A 22,091-nucleotide genomic window follows, 5' to 3' on the forward strand; every position below is an offset into this window, starting at 1 on the left:
GGATCCCAGACCCGCGCCCCAGGTGGGATGGACGGACCAGGGCCTTGTCCGAGCTGGCTCCAGGGCTTCCTGAGTGGACACCTGGATGGGAGGCTGCCTGGAGTGACCAGCAGACGCGGCGTGGTGAGCAGCCCTCCGCCTCGCCAGCCTCCAGCCCTGGAAGAGCCACCCGCTCACCCGCCAGATGGGTTGCTGCTAAGTGCACTCTGGTTAGGCTGAGAGGCACGATCTGGCTCTGAGCGCAGACCCGGGGTCTTCCCGGCTGTGGGAACGTTAGGCTCGGACCCCTCGCAACCCCCCGGGACAGGGTGTGCAGAGATGCTCTGGGCCACGGCCGACTCTCCTCTTAGGCAGAAGAAGCCGGTCCCTTCCCGCCGCCCCCTGTCCTGTCCGTCCCTCCTTGGGGACAGGAGGACCACTCTGCGAGGCTGGCCCCAGGGCCGCTGTGCGCCCCTCCTCCGGCTGCCATGTCTTCCCCGGACCCCACCCGCGTCAGCCCCGGCCGCCTGCCTCCTCTGACCACTGACCAGGCTTGTCGCACGTCTCTTCTCCCTCCTGACGGTTACACAGAGCATCCTCCGACAGTTTGTCGCCAGGACCCTTTCTAAGGAACTGCCCTCGGGGTCCCAGTTCCAGCCCCAGAAAGCTAGCGTCACACCAACAGCCAGAAGTTCTGGACCCGGGCCTCTCTCACTCGCCTCCCTCCACGATGCGCTGCAAGCCCTGCGTTCCCCCGCTGCAACCTCATGGCACCCCTGGTCCTGCCTGTGCCCCCAGCGGCCAGTGCCCGCCTGGTCCTCTGTCTTCACCCCCGATGCGCTCATCCTCGGCCCCCGCCTCCCCCGCAGGGCACTGCCTCTCAGCTGCTGTCCCCGTCGTGGCTCCCCAGCTGGGCACTCTGGGCAGCCAGGGCCAGGGCCGCCTTCTGGCTGTGTCCACACCCGGGAGGGCAGGCTGAAGAGGGCTTTGTTCTTCCCTCCGCCCCCGCGGGATCAGCGCGCCCACCCGCCCCACGTCCCCCGCGTGCCGCTCAGCTCCAGGCATCGGTGACTCGGGGTGGACGAGGCTGCCTGGCGGAGGACGAGGGCCCGTCGTCCAGCACGCGGCCTGGCCCTGCTCTGTGGACATCATGACATTTGTCCAGCTGGAAAGTCTATCAATTACAGAGGGAGTCGAGGTAGGCGTGATGAGTTCTGCTGGCTGAGTCAGGGGCGAGGGGGCACAGAGGGTCCCCACAGAGGGGAGACTGAACTCTGGAGGCTGGGCGAGTGGTGAGTTATGGGCTTGGTCCCCCCGGGCAGCACTGTGCTCGCAGGAGAGTACCTGGGGGGCAGAGATGGCTGAGCGGGGAAGGGGTGCTGCTGAGGGCAGGGGAGCGGTGTGACCCCCGGCAGAGCGCAGGGCTCCAGGCAGTCTGATCCTCACGAACTCCAGGAGTGCTGGTGTTGTGGACAGAGCAGAGGGGCCCCTTTCCTGATTTAAAACTCAGTTCACAATTAAAGAGAAAACAGGACGACATTTCAGGCCCAAGTTCATCCTTCGTGGTACTGATTTAAAGTTGCGGTCTACATGAGAAATATTAGTTTGTTTATAAACCACATTGGTGGATTAGAGAGAGCTGTGTTTCTTAGGTAGCTGCAAGCACATAACAGCTTAATAAATTTCCAAGGGTAATGAGTACACTTTTTAAATTAAAAATATCAAGTATAATTATGGCTTTCTGTGCTGGCCTGTGTGGGTCAGCAGTAATTGATGTGTAAGAGAGACCAGAGCTAGCTGATGGGTGGAACAGGTCACACCCAGCGTCCCCTTTCCAGCCCCCTCCCCTCTCCAGCAGGAGGAAAAGCCAGTTCTAAGGTCCAAAACGCAGGGCCTTGCCCCGGGGCCCAAAGGGCAAAGGTTAAACACGGGCCTGGCAGCTTGGGGGTGCAAGGTCTCTGCACCATCAGTGGCAGAAACCACGCAGCTGGGTTTTGAAGCTTCATCATCAGTAAATCCCAATGAAGACGCGTTCTGCTTGTAGCTTCTTTCCAGAGTTTATCTGCTTTGTGTTTCCGCTTTGTATCCTTGCTGATGGGTTGCTTACTGTTTCCATGGGGTTTCAGTTAGCGTTTTCACCGCAGTTGCCTTTCAATGCCTCTCCCGAATCTCCATTGCCCAACAGAACCAGGGCGACAGTATAACTGCCCAAGCCCAGTCATGAGACGGCCACGCTGTCCAAGGAGACATACGGGCATCATGGCTGGTGACTCCAAACAGCTGGTGTGGGGAGCTTCCACAGTCAACCCTGTTTCCCGGGCCTCTTCCTCTCACGTGGCTTGCTGTGTTCCCATTAACGGCGTCTCACTGCAGAAGCAGATTGGTGACCAAGTTTTCTCAATTAAACCTTCTACTGTATGAAATGGGCACTCCCCACTCGATTTAAGTGAGAGTCATTGCCGTTTAATCCCTACCAGCGGGATTAAATCAAATTACGTTTGGAAAATAAAACACATTGTAAATGGTGATGGTTTTTGCTTTTTTTGAGGGGGGAGGGCAGCGAGTCCTTAGTGTTTGCATTCAGGGCCTGCTTGTTGTTTTCCATTTTCCAAACATCGCACCCCAGGACCCGGCAGTGTGAGAGCCAGGAGGTTATCACACAATTCTGATACGTGGTTCTTTTTTTTTTCTTTCTTTCTTCCTTTGGATCCAAGTGAGCTGCCTCATTCACCCCAGAACCTCGTGGCCAGCCTGAACCCTGCACACAGCCATGCCGTGGTGCTCTCCTGGGTCCGACCCTTCGACGGGAACAGCCCTGTTCTTTACTACATCGTGGAGCTGTCCGAGAACAGTAAGTAGCGACGCGGTGGTGTCACCATGGGCAATAATCAGATTTCTTCCTGGCTCTTAACGTCTTTAACCTTTCCTTCTGGCTCAGACCCACACCAGCCAGCGAAACGCTCCAAATGCTTTACGGAATTTCAAATGGAAACCGCGGCTCGGGCTTCAGGAAAACGAGGCGGGCAGCAGCAGGAGAGGCCCCGGGGCCATGCCCGCAGGGGCGCCCCATCTGCGCGGGGTGGAGAGGACCCCGCAAGAGCGGCCTCTTGCCGTCAGGATCCTGACATGGCCGACTCCCGTGGGTGTCATCTCCTTGAAATCGGGACTCTGTTTCTGTCATCTCTGTGCCCTTAATAGGCACTCATGGATGAACGGGGTCAGGTTCCCTGGTGGATTCCCGGAGGATTTACTCGGGTCCTGTCACCGACCCTGGGCCGTGAGGGAGGTGCCCTGGGGTGCCCGGGTCACCTAAGATAGGGCACGGCTCCACACGCGCCCCAGCTGCCCCCCGACAGTGTGCATGGCTGGTTGGCTCTTTGTCAGACATCTTGCCTAAGTAGGAAGCGGGTTTTACATACAGTCATTCATTCCATCCGTCCATCTGCTTAGTACTTAGTCCTGCTTGGGCGTCTGCTGTGCACCAGGCGCTCTGCTGGGTGCTGGCTGCACGCTGACGCGGTCAGCCTCAACTCCTGACAGCTGGGCTCTCCCGTTGAGGTGCCTTCATTCCAAGTGCCGTGGGGAGACAGTTGGGGGGAAGACCCAGACGGGAGATGGTCGGACGACGCCCCTGGCGGGCGGGCGTGGCGGGAGGCCAGGGTGGCGAGGGCAGGGGGCAGCGTGTCACCTCCAGGCGTGTGGAAACAGCTTCTGAAGTGAGGACAGCGTGCAGGAGGGGCCAAGACGCCGAGAAGGTGACCGAGGGCGTTCTCTGCCCCCGGCTCCCCTGCTGGGCCCGCCTGAGCTGGCCACTGCCCAGACGCTTTCCCCGAGAGCCTCTAGAGAAGAGTCTGGGGTAGTCCGCACCATCATCACGACTGCATCGAGCATCGTTACCACAAAGACTCTGAAGTGGAGAGGACCGTTCTCTCCAGCTGGCCCCGACTTCATCTGCGGCTTTGGCCAAGTCAGCCCACTTGTCAGTGGGAGAGTCACACGTCTCCCTGCCGAGCAGATAGCAAGACCAGCACTGTCATCTGGGGTTTATATTTATTAGGGAACAGCACCCTTAAGAAGCCCCTGAACACGCTGGCTAATCACAGTCAGAAAGACCCGCTTAGCAGCTAACGCGCTAAAACGGAGACGGTATTTGGCCGGCGCTGAGGGCTGTGCCAGCGGACGGTTCTAAATAACCCCATCCAACAGCCCCCACATCCCACTTCTCAGGGTACTGGCCACCACCAGCACCGCCTGGCAGGCAGAGTCAGCCTCTGTCCTCCTGGAAGTGGGTCCTGCAGGGACCACTCTGGCCTGGCTCAGTGGCGGAGGCAGGCGCTGGGTAACACCTGCCCTCTCGACGCGCCAGCGTCACAGGACGGCCTTGTCAGCACGCTCACGGAGCAGAACTCTGAAGCTGCCACCGCAGCGTGTCCAGGCGCCGGCCCAAGCCGAAGCCCGTTTGTGCGGAGCCTGGCCCCGCAGGCGTCCCGAGCTCCTCCCCGGGAGCTGGCCGTCCTCTGGCCCCAGGCATCTCTGCCAGAGGCCAGGGCTTGGAGAGAACTGCCACGTCCCAAGGCCCAGCCCGGGGGACGAGCCTGCTGGGCTGAAGGGGGAAGGCCCGGCAGGGCCAGGGAGGCCTGGCAGACCCTCCATGGTGGTCCAGTGGTTAAGACAGCCCTCTTTGACTGCATGGGGCACAGGTTCAATCCCTGGTCAGAGACCTAGGGTCCCACAGGCTTTGTGATGTGAACAAAGGAAAAGAGAGAGGGCAGGGCTCTTGATATCTTCACAGCAGGGACCCTGCAGACAGGCTGAGGACTCCGTCCCACAGCAGAAGGGCGTGGCCTGCTCTAAAGTGCTGGTTGAGATTGATCAAGACTAGTCTTTAACGTTGGTACAGTCCCAAGGGGGAGAGTGCCAGAAAAACCTGTGATGGACTCTCAAGTGGACCGAGGGGCAGGTCACCGTGGCCCTTCGAGCCGCCTTCAGGGTCACCTGATGCTTTTTCATTGTTTTTGAGCTATTTCTATAACTCTAGAGTAATCTCACAGCTCTAGAGCTTTCTCTAGAACGCTCGCAATGATGCAAATAAATCGTGTGTCCTTGTGATAAGTTGTGACCGTAGCAGCTGGTTGTTGCTCTGAAGCTGCTGGCCAGTTTTGCCTCTGTTTGTAGATTCGTTTTAGCCTTCCTGACGGTCGCATGTATGTACGTTGTTTGAATGCTCTTCTGATGCATTGGAACGTCTTAGTGGTTCCCTCATTAATCAATGGCAGCTAAAATCTTTGGGCCTCGCTCCTTGCTCAGTGGTAAGGAATCGGCTAGCCAGTGCAGGAGATGGGGGTTCAGTCCCTGGGTCAGGAAGATCCCTGGGAGAAGGGAACGGCTACCCACTCCAGTATACTTGCCTGGGAAATCCCAAGGGTGGAGAAGCCTGGTAGGCTCCAGTCCCTGGGGTGGCAAAGACACCTTAAGGGCCCCAGATGTGGCCCCCAAATGTATCTGTGCTCCCAACAGCCTGGACACTAGTCCCAGGAGCACTTCTGACCCGGTCGCCAGCCCTGGACTCTTCCTCTGTAGAAGCACTCATTGCTTAGAGCGCAGAGGCCGGGCTTATGGCGTGGTTCAGGTCAGTCCAGCCGCACAGTCGTGTCCCCGAGGAGGTGGGGAAAGCCTGCCTTCCTGGTGAGACTGCTCACGGCTCAGCTCGCTCTCCTCCCACACGGGTGTCTGTCTGTCTGTCAGCTGGCAGCTGCCACCCCGACAGCATGCGTAGCCTCCTTCTCCCACCTTGGTGTCATGAACTTCAAAGCTGATGCCTGGCTGCGTGCTGTCTTCTTGCCAAAGTGGCAGAGAGACTTTGTTCTTATGCTTCAGATTATTTGCGACCATCTTTGAAACACATGTCCCACAGATGCCTTCTCATGGCCTGTGAGAGTGAGGAGGTGGCTTCATCCGAGCCCACTGTCTGTGGGTTTTGCGTATTGAACCTCACACTGACAGCACTTGCTCCCATTTTAAAGTCCATCCAGACCCTCCCTGCCGTGTCACCATGTTGTCGGCACAGAGCCGGGCTGAGGCAGGGGCTTGGGGGCTTGTCTCCTACCCCAGGCTGAGCTCCCCTCCACTTCTGGGCCTGTCTAGGCCCCGTGTCTAGCAGCTCTAGCCAGCGTCTCCTTCTCTGACGCAAACAGCCTCTCCCCCTCAGGGATCACACCCTTCCCAGGACCACGTCCCCTCGTGAGCCCACCTGGGGCACGTCTGGCATCTCCCCCAGGGCTCAGGGGCCCCAGGCCCAGGGATGTGAGCGGCTGACGGTCTCACAGCCTGTTCTTGCCGCCACCCTGGCCATATTCCTTAGCAGGGAATTTCATCTAGTTCCCAAGTTCTCAGCTCTTTTTGTTCTTCACTTTTAAGACAAAACTTAAAACTCTAACCCTGCACAGTTTTTGTTTCTCTAAAACAGATACAGCAGAGAAAGCCTTCCCAAAGTAGAGGCTGTGAAACTTGTAACCGCCTGCTCTCTGGGGTTCTATCTGAGACAGAAAATGGTGTCCCTTCCTGCTCCTCCTGGCCCAGTGTCCATCTCTGACGAGTCTCACCCTCTCACCCCAGCCTTCCTGGGGGAGTCTGGCCCATCCCTCCTTGGGGACCTTGGAGATCTTAGTCTTACCCCCATGGGTGCCATGAGCAGGTCTGAGTCACAGCATCCTTTCAGAATTGTGCTTCAGTTCACTCACTGAAGGTATGTTTGATGCCTTGATAGAATCACGGAAGACCTCGTGGTCTTCTCTCAAGAGTACGGCCTATACTAAAACTATTATTTCTGCCAACTCAAGCTTGAAATTCTAAAGTGCCACTACAAATTATATTCTTCTCATTCTTTTAATCATTCTTTATCCAGAATCCTGTAGAAGGATCTCATTTAACCTTCACGGAACCAGCTATTATCTGTGCTTCTCCTTTAAAATCCGGATGAGCTGTGAAGAAGCCAGCAAAGGCGGTTCCACGGCCCGGAGGCGCTCACCTCTGAGTTCTCACTTCCGCCCAGAGCAGACGAGTGGCTCAGAGCGGGGATCAATTGCACAGCCCCCATCTCAGCGGCTTCACTCTGAGGAGCTTGAGATTTTGTGTTGTCTGGGCTTTGAAACTGTCTCTGTTGACACAATGACAATAATCTGAGGGCCCTTTAGCATAGAGAAGCAAATGTTATTCATCCCGCCAAAGTAGTTTCAATAACTCGTTGAGCTGAGCACTGAAATATAGGTCAGAGTCTCTGAAAAACTTGAAAATAAATACAGCAAGCACTTGAAGAATCACGAGGGTGGTTGAGAAAACGACCGTAGTAGCAACCTGTGCTTGTTTCGTTTCATTTTCTTCTGCTGCTCTCTTTTTTTTTTCCCTCCAAATTTTGGAAATGAGTTTATATTACTTTTTTGAGAAATACATACACGTATATTTATATATGTGTGTATATGTTTTAAAAAAAACTTCCCTTTAGTATTACCCTATGGATGTACAGTTCTCAGACTCAATCCAGGTTTTATAGCGTATGTAATTTTGGAGATTTTTTTAAGAAAAAAATCATTCAGGGCTTCCCTGGTGATCCAGTGGTTAAGAATCCACCTTGCAGCACAGGGGACGTCGGTTCAATCCCTGGTCCAGGAAGATCGCATATGCTGCTGAGCAACTAAGTGGTCCCGTGCGCCACAGCCGCTGAGCCCGTGCTCTGCTTCTCCTGAGGCTGGAGCGCCACAGAGGCCCCTGCTCTGCAACACGAGAGGCCACCGCAGTGGGAAGCCACACAGCGCCTGGAGAACAGCCCCCACCTGCTTCAACTGAAGAAAGCCTGCCCAGCAGCAAAGACCCAGCACAGCCAAAAATAACCGAGGAAAATTACCAGAGAAGGCAGTGGCACCCCACTCCAGTACTCTTGCCTGGAAAATCCCACGGACGGAGGAGCCTGGTAGGCTGCAGTCCATGGGGTGGCTAAGGGTCAGACACGACTGAGTGACTTCACTTTGACTTTTCACTGTCATGCATTGGAGGAGGAAATAGCAACCCACTCCAGTGTTCTTGCCTGGAGAATCCCAGGGACGGGGCAGCCTGGTGGGCTGCCGTCTATGGGGTCGCACAGAGTTGGCACGACTGAAGCGACTTAGCAGCAGCAGCAGTGGCAAGTAAAATTACATGTAAAAAATAAAAACATTCAAAGGTGAAAGGACCGCCCCCGCCCCAGGGATCTTGGGCAGGGCCAGTGCAGATGGGGGCCAAGGGCTCAATGTGCGCCTGGAGAGGAGAGGGCATCGGGTGACTGCTCTCGCAGCTGATGAAGGCCCAGCCCCCTGCTCTCAGTGCACCCCAAAGGCAGCAGGCCCCCAAACAGGAGAGGCTCCCGTGCGCCCTGACAGGAGGGCCCACTCTGCAGAGTATGAGCTCCAGGAGAGTCCCGTGGCCTTCAGACCTGGCTCTCCACATCCAGCTAGTGTGTGCCGGGCGTGCCTGGTGGCCTCATGTCGCAGCCCCGCCATCCTCCATGCAGGACACCCGGTGCGTGTGCAGGCCACACGCCCCTGGTCCACACCGCCCCGTTAACTGGCTGGCCTTTCCCTGCTCCCCACCTCCTAAACATTTTATTTCAGAGCATTTAGGTTTACAGAACAATTGTGGGGAAAGAGTTCCCCAACCCGACACTCAGTTCCCCTCTCGTTAACTTGCCTTCGTGTGGGACGTTGTCAAATTCAGGGAGCCGATGTTGCTGTATGATTGTTACCTAAAGGCCAGGTTTTATTCGGTCTCCTCAGCGTTTTGCACGCATCCGTTTCTGTCCCAGGACCCCACCTGGGCCCACACCCCATTTGGGGGCCTTGGGCATCTCCATGGGCTCCTCCTGGCCCGGCGGGTTCTCAGACTTACCCTGACATGGACGACGGTGGCAATCTGGGGAGGAAGGGGAGTGGCAGAGGTCCTCTCACAGTTAGGCTGGGGCGAGGGGTCTGGGGAGGGACCGCAGGGCGCAGCGCCCTCTCACCGACCGCACCGCCCCCACCAGGCCCTGCTCTCAGGGCGGCTGCTGCTGGTGCCGCAGACAAGCCTGTGACGGGGGAGCTGCAAGTGAGCGTGTGCCCGGGTTGCCTTCTCCGTGGCCCAGTCCTGAGTGTGCACCGCCAGCCTAAGAAACCCAGAGCGCTTGCGTCCCACGTCTGCACGGCCAGCCCCGGCTGGGAGAGGAGAATCTCCCCTGAGTGTGACCTCCCTGGACCTCGAAGCTGGCGGTCCAGCTTCCCTTCTGCATCCTCTCTGTGACCGAGCCCTTGGCTTTCCTGCTGCAATTCCGAGCAACTGCCAGACGTCGAAACAACGAAGGTGTACTTATCTGGAAGTGTTCACGACGTGGGAGAATCAGGCTGTCGTCTGTGCCTCCGTTTCCCATGTGTGGGTGCAGACGATGGTGCCCGTTGCGGGTCACCATGGAGCCATCCCACAGCGCCTGGCACGACAGGTGCTTCCCCAGAAAAAGGACGAATCCGGGCCCTGGGGTGAGTCAGGCCCTCTTCTAGGTGTTGAGGCTCTGACAGTGACTCAGATGCATCTGAATGGAGTTTATCTCCTGGGTGGCTATTTAAGTGGGTGCATGTGAATGCATGCTCCAGTCATCCAGCTGTGTCTGACTCTTCCGTGACCCTGTGGACTTGCCGGCCAGGCTCCTCTGTCCATGGGATTTCCCAGGCAAGAAAACTGGAGTAGGTTGACCATTGCCTCCTCCAGGGGATCTTCCTGACACTGGAATCGAGCCGGCATCTCCTACATTGGGAGGCGGGTTCTTTACCACTGAGCCACTGGGGAAGCCCCACTTAGGTGGGTATCTATTCTTATTATAATTCTTATAATAATCCTTCTGTTTCAGGAGAGACAGAGTGCAGACAGCTGCTGCCAAATCAGCAGTGGAATTTCAATTAGAAAAATGATAAATTTGCATCTTGATTTTCTACTTAGCTCTCTCTGTAACCTGGGGGAAGTTGTTTTAATGAAAGCATGTTCATTCTTATTTGTACCAAAAAATGCAAGGACCAGCATCGGTGAGATCTCATTGTTTGACCTACCAAGTGTGCAGCTGAGGACAGTCGTAATGCTCGCTGCTGGCAAAGCTGCGATAAAACAGTCACTTTCTAAAAACTTTTCATTAGGAAAAATACAGTATACACACAAAGCTACAGAGTATTCCTGTGTTCGGTTTCAAAACCCATCAGCAGTTTACAGTGTTTGTTTCATCAGCCCCCCCACTCTTTTTGCTAGAGTATTTTAAAAGAAGTCCCAGAGGTTTTGTCACTTCGTCCATACGTGACGCAGTAAATACTCAAACAGGGACATCAGGCAACATTAGTAGAACCCTTAACATCATCTTACACTCAGTCCACATCTGAATGAGCCTATTCTTTTAAAAAAAGCCTTTTCACAATTGATTTGCTTGAATCAGGATCCAAGCCGGGTCCGTCCGTCGTGCTGGTGGTTTTGCCTTGTTCCTCTTAATCGACTTTCCCTGTTTTCACCCCCCGTGCCCGCCCCCTGCCCTCCCTGGCGCACAAGCCCGGGCCCTTCCTGTCCAGCGTCTCCAGGCTCTGGCTGCCTGCTTCCTCCCGGTGCCATCTAATTGGTTCCTGCATCTTCGTTATCGCCCAGAGACACTCAGCCTCTGGTTTTGTGTGCCTTCTTGGTGCACGCGCGCGTGTGTGTGTGTGTGTGCACTTCCTGGGTGCTGTTGGGCACCCTGTGCCTCGTCACACGAGGAGACACTGGAGGCCCTGCTGCTCTGCTCTCCGTGACGTTGGACCGCCCCCCTCCCCACCCCCAGGAGGCTAGACGGCAACAGCCCGTATGTCTGGGGAGAAGTTACTTAAACTTCTGGAGCCTTGATTTCTCAGCCTGTTAAGCGGGGAGAGAGTGCCGCCTCCCCCAGAGGTCTCGTGTGGTCACAGATGTGAAAGAGCCTCCAGAAGGAAGATGGCAGCACAAACATTAAGTATTAACAGTAATAATGGTTCTTTTGGCAATTAAGGAAATTTTCTTTGGAAAGTAGTTTCCTTCCTCAAGTACCTTTAATTGAGAAAATGGTGATGCTCTTTTTTTTTTTTGAATCGAAAAAAAGCTTCCAGTACATTTGGGAAGATTGAAAACCACCAGCTTTTTAACCAACAGACGGAGTGGAGGGATGATTAGCGCCTTCTGGTTTCCAGGCACTGGAAGCCAGGAGAAAAGCTCAGTGGTGCCCGTCTGTGGAGCAGAGGCTTGTTTAACAGCCCGGCTGGGGAAGACTGGAATCCCTTCGGCTTCTAGATCAGAGGAGCAAGGGGCATCCCCAAGGGGGAGGAAAAAAGCTATTGAGACTTTTATGGGGCGGTTTCCCCTATTGAAAGGTTCTTCTGCATTCCAGCCCTAAGAAGCATCTCGTGGTACTTTTCTGTGAGGACCTGGGGAAGAATCTTTTAAAGGGATTTTGCCTTATTGATTGTCAGGAACAGAGTTGCTACTTAAATTTTAACACTTCTCAGCAAGCTAGCAATTCCGAAGCTCGTGAATGAGCAAATCCTCCCCACAACCACTTTTTTTTTTTTTTTTTGATACAAATCAAAGTGCCCATGAGATGGATCGGGTTCATTTGTATTAGTTTTCAGTTTAATCTCTCCTCCTGCCAGATCTTTTATCTTCGAGCGGGAGAGGGAAAAAGAATAAATAAGGAATCCTATAGTTGCAGCAGGAAGACTGAGCAGAGCCCCCAGGTCCGGAGCAGATTAATAGGCCCTGTTGTCAAATCAAAGTGGGCAGCAGCTCCTGCGGCTAGGGCTGCACTTTGGGAGCTGTTTACACCCTGCATGAACAGATGGCCCTGAGCCAGGCAGTCACGTGGGGCGGAGTTGGGAATCGGGGTTGGGGGAGAGGGGCCTGCGTGGGGCTGGAAGGCGGCATCCGGGTGCTTCTCGGCCCCTGCCCTGCACGGTTCATCCTTCAGTCCTCGGGCTGGACCACGGTCTTTCTGACGCTGCCCCTTTGTGAAATCGCCGCCGTACCTGGCTGAGCAGGTGAGCTGTTTGCTCCCAGACCCTGCCATCTGCAGGAAGAGAGGGATGGAGAGACACTTTCTTGCGTTGTGTCGCTCAGGGCCCCGTGGGAGCAGGCGCGCTCTCGGCTTGTGGTCAGGGAGCCTTTACGTGGGAGAGTTGACCGAGGAGTGGGGGTGGGAACTGAGTGACCAGGGACCGGTGGCAGCAGGGCCAGACTCGTCTGTGGTCACAGGGCCCAGGAGCCACAGAGCCCAGGTGGGGGCTATGCAGAGCCGCCCCCAGAGAAGAGAAGGGGACCTTGGCGTGAAGAAAGCAGTGTCTCCAGTGAGGAGGGAAGAGCGCCCCCCTGCCTGACAGGCCCCCAGGGCACAGACAAGGTGGGGACGGTCGCGAGGGTCTGGGTGAAGACAGGAGCACCCAGCAGAGTCCCCAGGGGGCCAGGCCTGGGCCAGAGGTGCCAGCGCCCCACCCTGGTGGTAGCCCCCACCCCCTCGTCATGCTATGTGTAAATCAGGTGAAACTTTTCACTGTGGTGAGATGCACACAGCATGAAACACCCCATTTTAACCACTCACAGTGTTGTTCAAGTGATCCGCAGACTCTTTCCACCCTGCAGAACTGGAGCCCTGTCCCATTAAACAGCTCCCCGGCCCCCAGCCTTCTGAATTCTGGCTCTATGAATCTGACTGCTCAGGTGTCTCATTTAAGTGGAGTTCTATGTTTTTTTGTCCTTTTGTGTCTGGTTTATTTCACTAAGTATCATGTCCTCAAGGTTCATCCATGTGGGAGCATAGTTCAGAGTTTCCTCCCTCTTCAAGGCTGACTAATGTTCCGTCACGTGGATGGACCGCATTCTGTTCATGCATTCATCTGTTGAGGGACACTTGATTTGCACCACCTTTTAGCCGCTGTGAACAATGCTGTTAAAAGCATGGGCGTACACACAGCTGTTTGAGACCCTGCTTTCAGTTCTTTGGGGCCCATGTGTTGACATGGGTTGCTGGACCACACGCTCAACCTGATTCTAACTTTCTGAGGAAGCGCTGCCCTGTTTCCCATCGCGGCTGCACCGTTCTGCATCCCCGCCGGCGGCGTACACGTGTTCCGGCCTCGCCCCGCCCTTGCCGAAACGCTATTGTCTGCTCTTTGACAGCAGGTGTCCTAAGGGGTGTAAAGTGGACTTCAGTGGGCTTTTGATTTGCAACCCCCGCCCCCAGTGTTACCGCTTCCCAGCTGGCGCTGCAGTAAAGACTCTACCTGCCAATGCAGGAGGTGCGGGTTCAGTCCCTGGGTCGGGAAGATCCCCTGGAGGAGGAAATGGCAGCCCACTCCAGTGTTCCTGCTTGGGAAATCCCATGGGCCCAGCAGCCTGGCAGGCTACAGTCCACAGAGTCACAAAGGGTCAGACACAGTTGAACAGCCGAGCACGCATAACACGCATTTTCATATAAGAAGCAGGAGCAAAACTGAAGCAATGTAAGCAGAAGAGCTCAGAGTCGACTTTGCTCTCTGTCTTTCCAGCCGGGTATCAGCCGTCTTCAGGATGGAACCTGTACCTCCTCTGAAGCCTGACTCAGCATGCCCAGTCCCCACCAGCCGCGTCCAGTTACACTAGATGGGAGGACACTAGCGGAGCGTCTGTCCCCCTCTGTGGTGACAGAGGAATCTTTTCTGTAAGGGAACCTGCCCAGAAAACCAGGTCACCACGAGCTGTTTGATGCCCTAGAGGGGTCTCAGGCTCCCAAAGTAAAAGGAGGCACTGGTGCGAGTTTTCTACAGTTAACTGGAGGCACACACGTTGCATTTTTAAAGGACACATAAAAGCGGGGGTCCTTGTCAGCAGTAGATCACCTCTGTCACCGAGCAGCGCAAGCCAGGCATGCCCAGCTGGTGGCGAGGACTGCCATCCCAGAAAGCCATTTTGGGAGCAGCTTTATTTGAAATAATTAAAAAGACTCAGCCTTCACGGCCCAACTGGCGCCGTGCTGCAGAGCGTGCAGCTTCCATCGAGGAGTCCAGACTTAGCATGGACGGCATTGCGTGCGGGTCAACAGGAGTTGCCTCTGTGGGCCTCATTTCATTTCAGAACAGCTTATGGCCACTTCTTCACCCATAGAGACCCCGAGTGCATTTCTGATGAGCCCCCAAGTGCAGACTTTTAAGTCTCCGTAGCCAGGCCTCTAGGTCTTCACGGAAGTGGCTGTGATGTTGTTGGGCTGTGCAAGCCTGTGTGCAGTCCAAGCTGAGCCTGTCTGACATCAGGGTCACAGGTCACCCTGTGTGACACTCTCAGACGTGGGCGAGTGATTGCAGCACCGTTTCCAAGGAACAAGAAGGACAATTTGATTCCCGTAAGAGCTGCCCATCCCCCGTCCCACTTCACTGATAACTTGAAGACACAGTTCAGCTTCAGAGTAATTCCAAGTGGACCTGATAGAGGGCGCTTGTTCATCCTAAGGCTCTGCAAGGTGATCCGGCTAAAAAGCCTGTCTCAACTCTGCAGAGAACATCCCGGGGAGGGGTGGGGGCCAGGCAGAGACTTCCGAAGCCTTGCGTAGGAGAGCTCCCTTGGCTGGCCGGGTCACTCTTCCACACCTGCCCGGAAAGCCCGGGGGAAAGATCTCCTAAACTCGCTGTGAGTTTCATTCCGCGTCTCTCCAGCCAGAGCCTCTCAGGGGCGTGGATGGAACGGGCCGCCACGCAGATGGGCGGCAGAATGCATGGCCCATCTGTCTTTATCATGCTCATTTCCTCTTTTATTAAAATGTTAATGAATATAGTTTTTATTTATCATTTGGTGGCGTGTGCAGCAGCCTTTTCTGGGAGACAAATCTGCAATTTGCCACGTGAGCTGACAGCGTCTTCTCATTACCCAGTGAACACGGGAATGAGGAACAACGTTCTGGTTCCATTTAAACTGCCACGTGCAGGCTGAACAAAAATATCCCTTTACGTGTAGACAACAGCTTGGGGTTGGCGGCGGGCACCCCAGGACTCGGGAGCGGGCGGCCTGCGTCCAGAGCTGGGCTCACCGGTACTCACCACGGCCCGGCACCTTGGTGTGAGTGTCCGCTCAGTGGGGCCAGCCTCGCCATCTGCCTTGGCGAGCGAGGGAGATGGTTTACGGGGATGCACTTTGCGTTCCCTTATTATCACTCAGATGGGTGCCTGCAGAGGTTCGAGCTTATTCTGCTCCTCCTTTCAGACTCTCCCTGGAAAGTGCACCTGTCAGACGTCAGCCCCGAGATGACCAGCGTCACGGTGCGCGGCCTGACCCCGGCTCGCACCTACCAATTCCGAGTGTGTGCCGTGAACCAGGTGGGCAAGGGCCAGTACAGCGCGGAGACGAGCAGGTGAGCCGCCGCGTCAGCCTTGGCGCAGCGAAGGGAGCCGAGCATCTCATGGGGCGGAGGGAGGCCATCATCAAGGTCACTTCGAGGTCATCGACCTCTACCCTTACTGACTGACTTTAGCAGGGAACAGACATGAGTGGGAAGCCTGTAACCGAGAGGAAGCGTAGGGGTTCATGGGGCGGGCCGGGGCTCCTTCACTGCGGAGGGAAGTTTCTTAGGTCCCTGGGGCACTCTGACTACGCAGACAGGAGGCATTCCCGATCGCAGAGCCCCCTGTGTCCATGACATTAAAGAGCTGGCGGTGTCTCTGGGCCCTTTGTGCAGCCGACCGCCTGTGGGGCGGGACTCATAAGCACCCAGCAGGTTCGCAGGAGGCAGGGCGAGCCCCCGCGTTTCCCTGGTGGTGGTCCTGATGCTGAGTCCTCCCCACCCAGGCCGGCAGCTGCTCTCAAGCCCGTTCAGATGAGATCTGGGAAAAGGGCTTTATCGCATTTCAGCGCACCCCCCCGAGCCAGCCGGAGCGCTCAGCGGGCCTGTGCAGTGGAAGTGTTGAGAGCTCTGAACAACTGCTGTCTAGTCGTGGGGGCTGGGTGTGTGAAATACTGAAGGGGCCAAAGAAAGCAATTTGGAAGCAGCCCCGGAATCGGGCCCGTGAGCTGGCTCGCGGGTTCTTAAAGGGCGGGGGTACTGTGGGCCGCTCAGGCAGAACAAGCTCGCCCCCTGTGTCTTCCGGGACCCATCACATCGATTTGTCCTTCCTGTCGGGTCAGCTCTGTGTTCTGCTTTATTGTCACTCGATTCGAGTACACAGTTCAGCTCAAGATTCAGCAAGATTGAGAATGGGCGCGAGGGCCCCGAGCTCCTGGGGCTCATCTCTCCTCCTCTCCCGCCCTCTCTTTTCAGACTGATGCTCCCCGAGGAGCCACCCAGCGCTCCCCCAAAAAACATAGTGGCCAGCGGGCGCACCAACCAGTCCATCATGGTGCAGTGGCAGCCACCCCCAGAGCCGGAGCACAACGGGGCGCTCCGCGGGTATGTCCTCAGGCAAGTAGCCGCGCCCGGCCACACGCGCACCCTTGTGGACAGTCCAGGGTCCGTCCTGCTGAGGCCGCAAGCTCAGGTGTCTGCAGGAGCCCAGCGGTAATCCGGACTCACGCCAGCGGTAGGACTCCCGGGGGTGGTGGAGACTGCGGCCAACAGCGAGAACGAGCGCCTGTGGGCAGCCTCTCGGGGACAGGCTCTGCAGATCCAGCCGTGATGCGCACACACAAGAGCCCACCCTCAGGGGGTGCAGTTTAGCAGAACGGAGGGGACTGTTCCAGGCTGGGAGCAAGGTGTGCTTATTCCTTGTAAGTCCTTTCACTCTCGGTTTTTACCAGGGGTATGCGTTCTGAAGTATAGTGATTTTTAATTAATAACAATACAATTGATTTCATTACAAGCCAGTTTTTACCATGCTAGTATGTTGGGCTGCCAGGTTTTCCAGAGGAAAAAAAAAGGTAGAAGTCTGGCTTTTTGACATGCATTCTCACAGTTTTCACGTGTTGGGAATGAAACTAGTATGTTCTAAAACACAGGGCAGGCCGCACCCTCCCAGCTGCAGACCAGACATGGCCCAGGAGTGGCCAGTTCGCTCCCTCTGCCCCTCTGAGAGGGGTTTGGCTTCTGAGTGCCTCGCGTGAACTGAGCCAGCCCTGGCTGGGTTGGCAGAGGAAACTGCTTTGCCAAAAATTACTGCTAAGTTTAAAATGGCAGTGAAAGTGATAGTTCTAGTAGTTTGTCAACGCAAGTGAAAGGAAAAAAGCAAACCAGTATTGAAAAAGTAACTCTTACCTCCCTCCTCATGGGCACACCTGTCGCCAGCCTCTGTGGGCAGGGCTGGCGGGTGTCCAACACGCAGACACCCAGCCCATGCCCTTGCTAGACCCATGACCAGGAGACACCAGGCTACCAAAGGTCTAACATGGAGTGACCTAACGTCTTAGCTAAACGTTAAACATTATGAGAGAGTTGCTTCTTTAACTCCATTGTCTGCGCACAGAAGTCAGCTCATCCCCAGCATGTATTTATGTAATCACCCGCTTATCATTTAATACACATTTGTCTATATGCACGTAATGTGTGCCTGTCACAACCAATTCACTGCTGTTCTCCAGTTGTCCCCAAGCGTATGAATTATCCTCTGAACACAAGCCAGATCATTGTCTGCCTGAAGAGGTTCAAACGCGGCCGTCCCCCGGCTGCACTAGGGCCACAGGGCTGAACCCCACACAGGGCCCCCTCGGTCCCTGAGCCCCCGGCCTCCCCCGGATCGCAGAGGAAACTGCCGATCGGCCTCCTGTGGGCAGGGGGCGCCTGTGGACCCGTGGGTGGACCTGTGGGCCCGTGGGTGCCCCCAGAGCCTGGTCTCTCCCTCGGGAAAGCAGCCCAGCACTTCCTGCTGCTCGAGGCCCAGGTTTTCCTCGCTGCTCGCCTAGCCGTCCCCTGGTTCCGTGCTCATCAACTAATGAAGATAATTGGTCTCCCCTCTGGACTGGCCTCCCCCTCCCATGCTTGTCATCCCATCCGCCTCTGTCTTTTTTTGACAACAGGGAAGAAAAGTTTCCTGGGGCTCCATCTGCCAAAAGGACTTTAAAAGTCAGGCCACAGAGCCAGGCTCGGGGCATGGAGTTTCCTAATGCAAGTTTCCTAATGCTCTCTGATGTCGCGAGGCCCCTCTGGGCACTGCACACTTCCCTGTTTTGTGGGATTAGGACTCTTAAAAGGATTTTCTGTGATGGTGTCAGTGGAGGCAAGCGCTGGAAAAGAGGGCATCCGTATTTGCAGGGGCTTCAATCCAGAGAGCCCCAAGACACGGGTGTACCACGCAGGCTGTGAATATCCCAAGTTTTCAAAAATTGAAGATCCATGCCAAAATGAATTTGCTGGGAAACATTTCCAAATAATCTTCCAGTCTGCAGATCAGCTCTGTTTGCAAGCGTGTACCCTCCAGGGCACAGGGCTCCATGTCAGACCAGCAGCACAGTCCACGGAAGAACAAAATGGAAATAATTCACCCCCACGGCTCCAGCCATAAGAAGTAGTTAGAGTGCGTGCACAGTAATAAAATATTCATAATAATGGGCAGGGTGTTTCTTTGAGAGGAACATAGGGGTTATGTCCTTTAAAAACATTCTCCTGTTTATTTCCATGTAAAGAATCTTCTTGTTCTCTCTGAAGCGGTCTCCTGGGCAACGTATCCGGCCCTTCAGTGGACGATGCCCTGTGCTTCTGTTATTAATTATGACCTTCCTAGACATTCTGTGAATATTACAAGAGCGCCTTGAAGCCGCTGGTCAGAATGGACCACGTTCCCTGCTGGAAGGGAGCGCCAGGAATCTAAGAGGTGGATTCTCCCCGCCTCGTACAGACAGGTCTAGGAGGAGGGCTGAGCAGGCTCAGTTTCAGGGCTCAGAACTCAGGGTTCTCTGTTAGCATACTTCCTACACAAGCAGTGTTCCCAACAGAGAAATGTTTTGGGGGCGGTGCTTTAATCCATCACAGCTCCTTTGCACCCATTGTTTTACCCCCAACCCCGCGGGATGCCATTATTACCATGTCACCTTAGGGAGGAGGAAGCCAAGGCTCAGAGAGGTGAAGAGTTGGCTTCAGACCTTCCAGCTCGTGAATCTTCCTCTCAGCTTGGTCTTCTGGGCAGCTTGCTTTGCTCTCCCTGGAATGCATACCAGACAGTGAAGCGGGGGTCTCCAGCAGCCATGCCCGCTGTACCCTGCTGGGTACCCATGGTCCTGGGCCCAGTCACTTGCAAGGCTACTTGGGTCTGGTGTGGGTGGGAGCCAATATTTGCCTTTTTTCAAAATGCCTGTCTGATTGTCCCAGGGCCATTTATTCTCAAAGTCCCTGCTCTGTAGATGGGGAGATGGCTGGAACCCGGATGATGCCACACCAAGCCTTCCCTGCCTGGAAGACAGGCCATCCTATGATAGACTTGGTTCAGCCCGCCGTGAGCGGCGCCCACCCCTGGCAGGGAGTCCAGTGAGGCGCAGCGCAATGGGAGGGGGTGGCAGAGAAGCACAGATGGGTGTGAGGCCTCTTTCACGTTTGCCCATCACGGAGCGCCATACGTGTGCCAGCGCCTCCCCCCAGGGCCGCTGCGGGCCCGTGTCCTGAGGCTCCTCTCAGGCGCGAGGCAGGAAATCCCGGGGCCTTTGTGCCCTTCGTGGCCTGGCTGCTCTCGATCCTTTCTGCCTCCTCTCCGGCAGGGCTCACCACACACAAGTGGCCTGTCGCAGGAAGGGCTCAAAGACGAGTCTCAGAAAACCCTGATTTTCACAAAGAGCATCTTATTGCCATGTCCGTACATTCTGAGTGCATTTTCAGCCATCACTCTCCTTGGAGAGCTGGTTCCCACTCCAGGCTTGAATTTCGGAGTTCCTTCTCTTCTGAGGGCAGTGGCCTTGCTGACACGCTGGTTCGAGTGAGTCTGGGTCAGGCCCTTCCCTGCGTCCAGGCCCTGTGGCCCTGGGGACAGCACGGTGACTGACCGGGCCTCTGCAGGGTTCCTCAGCATTCTGGAGGTGCCTGAAGACCCCAGCCCGCCGTGGGGAGTGGCTGCGTTTGCCACCCCACCCAGGTCTGTGCACTTCTGCCATCCCCACTGAGCACCAGAGTCGTGTCTTCTTGAGGAAGGAGCCAGCTCTCGGCTAGAAGCTCCACACTCTTGGAAGCTGTATGATGACCGAGGAAGTTATTCCCACAGCTCTTGCCCCTCAGTTTACCCAGAGGAACGATTCACTTCTGCACGCATGATCAGGGAAGACGTCCGTCACTCAGAATAATGTTACAACAGGCCTTTCCCTGTGCAAGTTCCGGTTTCCCAGCTAATGTTTTCTGTGTTCAGAGTCGTGTAGGTCATTGTTTTAAATAAATGCGACTTTAAATCTCTGCCTTTTGTCCACAAAAGAGCCTGCACATTGCCCTCTCGCAGGTCCCCTAAAAGCCACTCTTAGCAGTGGGCCCGTGTTTCAGGAGTGTGAGCACCTTTGAAAGCCAGTCATTCTGACTCTGGACGAGCCCAGCAGGGGGCTCAGCCTCTGGACACTGAGGGGCACCACACTGCCCGCTTCTTTTCCTCCGCGTTTCAGAGTCGCTGGAGGAAGGGGTCTCTAGGACTGATCTGTAGCTGCAACCCACTAGAAATCTCGTCTGAAAATTGGGGTCCTGAGTTACAGTACTCCCTGGACGATTTAAAAAGGGATCATTTTTCCTGAACCCATGGTTGAAGCATCAAATCTGTTAGCCCAGACTTCTAGTCACTGTGAGATTAGGCCAGACCTTCTTAGCGATGGAAGTGGAAGTAGTGTCATCTGGGGCGGACCGCTGGGCTTTATTCTCGTCTGTCTACCCCGATCTCCTCTAACCACATGGGGGAACCTCGGGGAAACCCAGTCTCTGGCTCAAGCCATCTCTCCTGGTCTGCCGCAGGTACCGCCTGGCCGGCCTGCCTGGGGAGTACCAGCAGAGAAACATCAGCAGCCCCGAGGTCAGCTACTGCCTGGTGACCGAGCTCATCGTCTGGACCCAGTACGAGATACAGGTGGCTGCCTACAATGGAGCCGGCCTGGGCGTCTTCAGCAGGGCGGTGGCTGAGTACACCCTGCAAGGAGGTGAGCCCGCCCGAGCGGCACGGTCTTCTCCACTGGGGAGCAAGATGTGCCAGGTTCTATTGGAGCAAGTGAGTTGATCAACTCACTCAATGTTTGAAATATTTATTTCTGTTGAAATAAAAATAGAGTGTTCAGTCCTCGAGGGAGCAATCAGAAGGGGATGAATCACATATTTAATTTAATCTCTCCTTCTATTCATAAACTATAGCAAAACCACAGAAAGGGATTGGATATATCATTCTGTCTGCTTCTTTCTGGTTCCTAAGGATGGAATGTGTCTCTACACATCCTTTAACTGGTCCACTTATTCTGAAAATTCCTGTGGAATTAACTTTTTCTAAGAGGAATAATGGTATATTTTGCAGTGGAGGTGGCTGCTGTGAACGTTTTTCACAGAGAGTGATTATTCAGTGTTTTGTTTTTAGCGATGTAACACAATAGTCAGTAACGGGGTTTGCGACTCGCCGCTCTCCACCCCCACTTTGGGTTTCGTCTTTCAGTTACACCAGCAAACAGTTCACTAGATCCATAAAAACCCCTCCCCACACCCACCCCCCAAAACTGACCAGGCAGAGTGCCATAAAGCCAGCAGGTCTTACATTTATGTGCTGAGACCCAACCCCATCATTTCCAGCTAATTCCACTGTTTTCTGGAGGGTCCAGGTCTTGGCCCCAGGAAGGGCTGGACCCTCAGAGACACTCTCCACGTCTGCATTTCACTTTCGATGCTCTCCGCAGTAACGCACAGGCCCTCTCTAGACACAGTGGCGTGCTAGAGCAGCGCAGAGCCTGGCCGGGGAAGCAGTTTTCCCACCAAATGAAACCCCTTTCTCGTTGAGCAGTTTTCCCCTGTGCTGACTCACAGGTGTGAGTTTATTCGCTTAGGCGTTTTTATTGCTACCAGGCCTTGGCCTTTTTCAAATGATAAGGTTCCTAACTGCCCACGTCTCTCCCCAAATCATGCCTGAGACCTAATGTTCCCTGATATTACACGCTGTCGTTATCATCCCGTATTGATCGGCTGTCTGCTGCCA

General features: G+C 55.2%; 1 protein-coding gene across 1 annotated transcript in view; it reads left to right on the forward strand.

Annotated features, from left to right (window-relative positions):
* Window positions 1–22,091, forward strand: part of SDK1 (sidekick cell adhesion molecule 1) — a 718,540-nt gene that overhangs the window by 559,019 nt on the left and 137,430 nt on the right. The window contains exons 14-17 of the mRNA XM_068967809.1: window positions 2,694–2,830; window positions 15,244–15,391; window positions 16,295–16,435; window positions 20,876–21,057. Of these exons, the coding sequence (XP_068823910.1) occupies window positions 2,694–2,830; window positions 15,244–15,391; window positions 16,295–16,435; window positions 20,876–21,057 (608 nt within the window). The remainder of the gene's footprint in view (window positions 1–2,693; window positions 2,831–15,243; window positions 15,392–16,294; window positions 16,436–20,875; window positions 21,058–22,091) is intronic.

The sequence above is a fragment of the Capricornis sumatraensis genome, chromosome 3 (assembly GCF_032405125.1).
Source record: "Capricornis sumatraensis isolate serow.1 chromosome 3, serow.2, whole genome shotgun sequence".
In the NCBI taxonomy this organism is placed as follows: Eukaryota; Metazoa; Chordata; class Mammalia; order Artiodactyla; family Bovidae; genus Capricornis; species Capricornis sumatraensis.